The 7,436-nt window shown below is 40.5% G+C and overlaps 1 protein-coding gene across 1 annotated transcript; it reads right to left on the reverse strand.

Annotated features, from left to right (window-relative positions):
* Positions 1 to 559: 559 nt before the first annotated feature.
* Positions 560 to 3,734, reverse strand: LOC122760010 (the record flags this gene model as incomplete). Its single annotated transcript, XM_044015057.1, has 11 exons — positions 3,651 to 3,734; positions 3,416 to 3,483; positions 2,979 to 3,209; positions 2,828 to 2,869; positions 2,595 to 2,714; positions 2,425 to 2,481; positions 2,294 to 2,335; positions 2,050 to 2,091; positions 1,754 to 1,816; positions 1,310 to 1,613; positions 560 to 688 (listed from the first exon to the last, which is right to left on the reverse strand). Coding segments are annotated over exons 1-11 (1,147 nt in total), but the record flags the coding sequence as incomplete, so codon positions are not given.
* Positions 3,735 to 7,436: the final 3,702 nt, after the last annotated feature.

Raw genomic sequence — 7,436 nt, forward strand, 5'->3', positions numbered from 1 at the left:
TCATAGTGGTTACCATTGACATTATCTAAGTACACTGCCTGACTGGAAAACTGGCTATTCTTACAACTATATTCAAGCCAGCGATCACCAATGTAAGTGAAAATAGAAACTCCTAAACAATCTGCTGCTGCTTGAATCTCAACCTCTGTCGCCCAACTGCCGACATAACGCATCCTTGATTTAATGACATAATCTGACACTGACGAGAACTCACTTCTCAAAATGCTCTCATAGGCTACAGCATTACCTTCTAATTGTTTAACTACAGCTAATCTAATTTTCCTATGATTCTTTTGTGAACCACACACAGCTTGACTGACTGATCTAAAAAAACAGTTGCCATCACCAACTATTGTGTCCTTTTTGCACGGAGCCCCCAACACACCAACTATTGAAAACACATTGTCGACTTTCTCTGACTCAACATGTAATTTGTCACATAAAGTTCGACCTACATCATTACAAACAGGGTTAAACACTAACTCCTTAACTGTAACCTCACTAACAAATGCTACATCTGAATCAATTGGGTCACTCCTTTTAACCCTCTTTGAGGTACGAGTAGGCATTGTAGTAGCCTTGCGCTTTGCACCAATCTTCCCTGAAGATGACTGGCTCGCACCACCATCTACTTTCACAGTGACACGAACACCAGCAATCTCAAACAACTTCTGTGTCCCTCTGAATCCTGCAGCAAAACAGCTAACATGCTGAATCAAGTGTTCAAGACTACTAAAATACACAACAACACTCTTTCCTTTGGGATGCACCATCCCATCTGCACTGCGTGCATGAGAGTCAACAACAGCAAACCGTTCCCCTTCCCTAATAATCCCACAAGTACGGGATAACAATGTGAAAAAGCATGTGTCATATTCCATACACATCTTTTCCAAACCGTCCTTGAGAGTTGTGCACACACCTGCATCAATAAACTCTCCCTCAACTACATTGACATCTCCAGTCACAAAATCGCCATACTCAAAATCATAACTATGGCCACGTCTATCTAACTGCTTTGGTAACTCTGGAATACACGGCATAGTGTGCCAACCACAAATCAAGTTATTGTCACGCAAAGATGTGTAGATCTTGTCACCACAAACAACAGCCTTGTCCAGATGTCTTGATTGCCAAGAAAACACACTCTTGGTCTTATGCATAGCCATGGCAGCCAAACTTACTGCCATACACTGTACACCTCTATATTTAAAACGCTTATCCCCCTGATGAAAAGATCCCCTCACAGAACGCACCCCAAAACTTCGCGGCACAGTATCAAATCACCCAAAAGAAATGGAACCCTCACTGTCTGTATCAGAGATCACTGTGCCCTCATCTACACCTGCCCCAACAGACCCTGAACCTTCCGGTAATGGCAAAGTATCAGTCCACCCAAAAGAAATGGAACCCTCACTGTCTGTATCAGAGACCACTATGATCTCCTCTTCACATGAACTAACAGACCCAGCATCAAACGTTACCGGCAAAGTATAAACATTCGCAGCGACCTTACTTTGGATGAGGTCTGGGGAGCTGTGCAGAGGGGGATAGTCTTCAATGGTCACAGGTGATGGTCCACTCATCACCTCCACAACATCTGCAGCTGCACCCTGCTACAAAACACACTGAATGTTAGACTCACACATGACTTCACAATAACTTGCTCACTATGTTACAACTGCCAGAATGTTTGAGCACTATCAACACTAACTAAATTCTTTATAGAATCATAATCTAAATAATGACAAACCTGCTGAGAAGTACGCCTCTTCTTGAAGACAATGCGTCTGCGGGGACGCTCCACAGGGACCTCCTGATGAAAATAAAACCAAATCAATCTTGTTACACATTGTAACACAGCTGTATTTGTACATTTATAACAACCTGGACTTGTGATACTTTTCAGGGAATCAAATATTGGAAAATTCAACATTTGCATATGCAACTCAATCTTGACCATCAACTACTAATATGAACAGTGAAATTTGTTTTAACTTATTTAAGAGCAAAATACAAATATATACATTTCACACAATCTGCCCTTACCGCCACAGCCTTGGGCACTCCAGGCCAATCCCCCACCTCCACCTTAGACAAAAAAAAAAGAACACAGCAAAAACATTAACTGCATGCACTTCCACAATTTACTCCCCAACACCAGAAGTAAAATGTAACACGCTCAACTGTCTGGTTTCCACAGCTCTTCCAACTTAAAAATGACATTCAAAATAACAAGGTCTTGCATAATCCATTCATGAAATTATATAACTTTCACAGAGTGTGCACTTACTGAAACATCCTTGGGAAGTTCAGGCCACTCCTCCACCTTCACCTTAGAAAAAACCAACAACAAACAAATTAATTCCATGTTCTTACACAATTTAATGCCAAACACTAGAAAACAAATACAACTTCTCAAACCTTCTGATTTCCACAGCTCTTCTTTGGAGCAGAAGGGCTCCTAGGACGCTTGACCCCCTAAATGAAGAAAAACTAAATGATTAAAAAGCAACAACTTTGGATAATAAGCAGTCTTGACAGTTCATTTTTCAAAATGGAATCATTGGCTAATAAACAAGCATGCACATTACCGTTGGTCCCTTGGCAGAAGTACTGGGCTCCTTCTGATCAAGATTGCCTGGACGGACACTGTCCATCATCTCCAGCATTGGTGGGCTGAACCAGACAGGAGTGAGAGGGATGGAACAATCCTTGTGAGACAAAAAAGAAAGAATTTTAGTAACAACTTCTGTTGAGAAAACCAAATAGATACATCAATCAACAAACATAGATATCAAAAGGTGAATTAAAAAACAAAACATACCCTGAGCTGAACCTTCACTCCCTTAGGGGGCGAGCTGCTCCCCTGTAATGAAAAATATCATTTTATACATGTACATTTTGACCATTTGTGCAGTCAATTGCTTGGAAATGGTTCTGTTTCTCCTAAAACACAAAGTGTGCAACTCATTTACCGTCCTGCGTGGTTCAACCACCTTCCAATCCAATGGGTTGTGCAACGGACGTGGAGAGCATGCCTCTCCAACCACAACCAACCTCGGAGCCAGACGAGGAGCAGGAGCAGGGACAGCTGGCAACATGCTACGCGACTCCTCCTGTGCAAGAGCCATCGCTAGCTCCTGACTGCATTTGTCGCATAGCAATGTCACCAGCGTCCTCATCCCAGATCCATCACTCAGGTGCACCTGCAAAAATATGAGATCAAACTCAAATTAACAGCACTGTTTATACCGTTGCTAATCTGCAAAACAAACTTTGTCAGATCAACTTATTTATAATGATGATAATAATAGTAACACATATCATTTATACAGTGCTCTAACAAACTCTGAAAAAACCTAGTATATATATAAAGGTAAGAAAGGACAATAAACAAATCATTTCCACTTACACCATCCCAACTCCACAGGTCACGCTGGCTGAGAGGAAAGAACTCTGCAATAGAGTAGTACCTCACACCTAAACAAACAAATATAATGTTTGTTTAAATAAAATAAAATCTGTTTGCATCATATTAATTTAAAAACAAATTGAATGTGACAGAAAAAATCTTTCTCCATTTGCCAGAAAAAGCCAATGACACGTGCAACTTCAATTAGACTGAACTAAATATTTTTGGGCCATACCCTTGCGTGCAGCCACACGGTGAAACTCCTGGCGAAAAAGTTTCTGCATGTCCTGATCCACGGTCCGGCGCGGAGGGAAGTCCAGGACAAACAGCTATAACAACACATAACATTATTTAAAAACAAGCAATATAATAATCACAAACATGCATTGAAATAAAAAGAAATTATCTACAACAGCCTATAAAGCCACATTCATTATGATTGGAAAGACGTGAACATATTAAAATAATCTTGCCTTCGGCCACCGAGACAAGGCACTGGTGAGAAGGTCCTCAAAGTCCACTGCAGCCTGATCCAATGTCCCCTTAGTCAAGTTGTTGCTGGGTGCAAGAACACAAACAAGGTCAGGTGTCCTGGGAAGGACTGCACTCACCATCTCAGTCCTCAGGTCCTTGGCGTCAGCCCCTGGCGTTGACATGAGACCAAAAGAAAGCTGCTTGTGCGAAATCTTCACATGGCCATCAACAATGGCGCGCAGGTGGGAATCACCGACAAAAAGAACAAACTATAACAATAGAAAAGATTGATTTAAGAACATTAATAACTACGCCTCACACAAATAATTATGTTTGTAAATTCAAAATCAATACCTTCTTGTCAGGTGACTCGGCTGGGATGATCATCTTGTGACTCCTGCCAGTCAGGGGTGAAACTGGCCAGGTGCTCACACGGTGGCGACGACCAGTACCACGACCTAGTTAAAAAGACAAAACATTAAAATAGAAGAACACATCACCCAAATACATTGCACGTACAAAATACATTAAAGACACTGAACATGACCACATGCACTCTCCAAAGAATTAAAGAAAACACTTCATGGAAAACAGGTGAACACATACATGAGGGACCACGTGTTGGTGGTGGGAAGCAGGTGGTGGGGACCCGAGGCGCAGATGCCACCACTGCTGCCAGGCGTTCCTCCATCCTCTTCTTGGCCGCGATGGAACGGTTGTGCTTCTTTAGGCGAGGCATCTACCCTAACTTATAGAAATACAAAAACTCACACAAAAACAGTAAAAAATATACCACAAAACAGTTGTATTCAATGAACAAAATACTTTAAACCAATTCCTGTTCTTCTGTGACTTTGTAACGACGCTGATGATTCAATCCACTGTAAAATAACACATACAATTGTAAACACCACAATTACAACACACACACGGATCTCTATCACATACAGCACACTCCCTTTAAATTTAGACACACACCCCAAAAAACAGACATAACAGTCAGAAACAAAAAAAAAGTCTCACACAAGCAATCATGACTCTTTACTATACTTTACTATATCAACTGTACTCAAAAAATAATTTGTGGTCATAACAAGCTTAGTATAAATATAGGACTAAATAACAATTTCTTCCATAACAGCCAAAGTGTGTGTTTCCAGGGATTGCAAAACGGTTTTCTATGCTTACATAATCCACTGTGTGTTTCAAAACAGAATGTGGCTACATTATCAGAACCTAGCTGAAACAGTGATGTTGTTTTACAATGCAAATGTTACACACATCAAACTTGTATTAAATCACATGCTCATACTATACACTGCAAGGGGGGCATGAGAGTAATTGCTACCAATATGAATGCAACACCAACCTGATGTGCAAGGCCATTGCTAACTTTTAAGGGCCGTACGCATAATTGGTCAGAAATAAAGACAATGGTGTTAATGCTGTGCATTAAGAATGTGTGAATGACCAACTTTGTGTATGAAACACTGCCTGAGATGCTAATGATTTGCCAACTCTTTGAGCACATCATCCTCATTCAGCTCAACAAACACGCCCCGTCTGGACACTTTCAGACAAAGCTAAGCAAATCCCAACACTCACCTGACCAACACCCTCAATACACAAACACAGACAGCACAGTTTGGCCTAATTCCCACACTAACAATCACACCCAGTCCTAGATTGTTTCACTTGCAACACGTTGTTCTTGTTCCTACATATATAATCACGAGTCAGCCCCTCTACTGCTTCTATACTGGACCGAATGTACTATAATCATTCACAACATATTTTATCACGCTTTGTTTACGTTTGTTTTCACCCAGTCTAAACAACAGCACTGGCAGCGCATATTATTTCCGTGATAACTAAGACGCACGTAACGTCATGTTTACATGACTCCCGCTTCCGTTTCAAAGTAATGCTACACCTTAAAAGTAAAGTCCCACAAACGCAAAACACAAATACGCGACTCTTTTCTATATTCTATTATGTTTACTAATATCCGGAACGATCCAGTTCGGCTGTAAAACGGAGCTAAATAGTAAAAGGTTCCTGGACTCGGTACTCGCCCGTAAAACATAACATGAATACATCTGTAGAATGGACTCACTATAGACTACTTCATCTCGTTGTGTGACTATGGTGTACTAAAATGAGACTGCAAATCACGAACAGCTCGTTCACACAACCAACAGACTTCATGACTAACAGCACTGCTCGAGGGCTCAATACATTTAGCGCAAACCGCCGAAATAACGTAAATCTAGCTAAAGAACTAAACTACAAACCGACAACCCGAAAAAAACACATCTCACATAAAGCAGTACTTGCGCTACAAATAATGACATACTTACATTAATAAACTTTTGCACGACTATAAAGACGGCTAACTGGACCTAACATCTTAACATATTGTAAACCATGCTAGCCGCATAAAACCCAGTGCTACTATACACAAAAAACATTATTTAAATGACAATAAACTAATTATAACTCCAACACAATGTTTACAAACACTATATAGGGTTGCCTACGTTCTATTACAACGAACTCCATTTTCAACAGTGAACGAAGACCTACGTTACACTAATAAGCTAATACCAATTCTACGTACTCAGAGAAAATGCCTTACCGTTACTTTGTCGCTGCCTCCGCTGCTGTACTGCTCCTGCCCAACAATTCAATTGAAGAAGAAAATCTTAAACAGACCCGTGTAAGAGCCGTGGAAGAGATGAAGTTCGCTGCAAATAGCTGCAGAATGTCCAGTCACAGCCGGCGTATTACTGTATATGTACGGCAAACTGAAGGAGGACGGCCAAGTGTACGTAACATACTTGATCGACAATCACATGGACCAATCACAACGTCGCACTCGAACGCAAGATCTAACAGTAAAACCTGTAACACATATTATTGGCATATCAAAATAAATACGAGCACCAACACATTCTCATTTCATTTAACATTCAAATATGAAGATCAAATAAAACAAACCCGCATAACTGTGTAATAGCAAAACATTTCAAAATAAAACGCTTAAACTCCACCAACGTTTCACAGAAGAAAATACTCGTCCACTACACATAACCACACGATTTTCGGTGAAACAATACAATGGTTTCCTACGACAAAAACACTTTATGTGTCTACTTTATGTGTTCACTTCACAGTGATAACACAATTACATGCCAACACGCTGCCGTTCTGCAACAGATGGGACTACTTTTTTTCCAGCGTATGGATATAATTCTTGCCTTACCTGCGCATTGACACGTCTGACTCGTCGTGTCAGAAATACAAACAGCAGTACACGGATTAGAGGTAAGTACGAATTCCTGCAGCACAATACAATTTATAACAGACCACAATAATAACACAATTACATAAAATATATACAAAATTGCTTTAACTTGGTGTATGTAATAACTTCTATGTGACTGTGTTATTAAGATGGCATCACCAACAAAGATCCCAAAAATGCAGAGACAACACGACGGACTCAGACAACAACTGGAGTTACTTGCAGTAAGTACAACACAAC

This window comes from Solea senegalensis, unplaced genomic scaffold, assembly GCF_019176455.1.
Source record: "Solea senegalensis isolate Sse05_10M unplaced genomic scaffold, IFAPA_SoseM_1 scf7180000012806, whole genome shotgun sequence".
NCBI classification, from domain to species: Eukaryota; Metazoa; Chordata; class Actinopteri; order Pleuronectiformes; family Soleidae; genus Solea; species Solea senegalensis.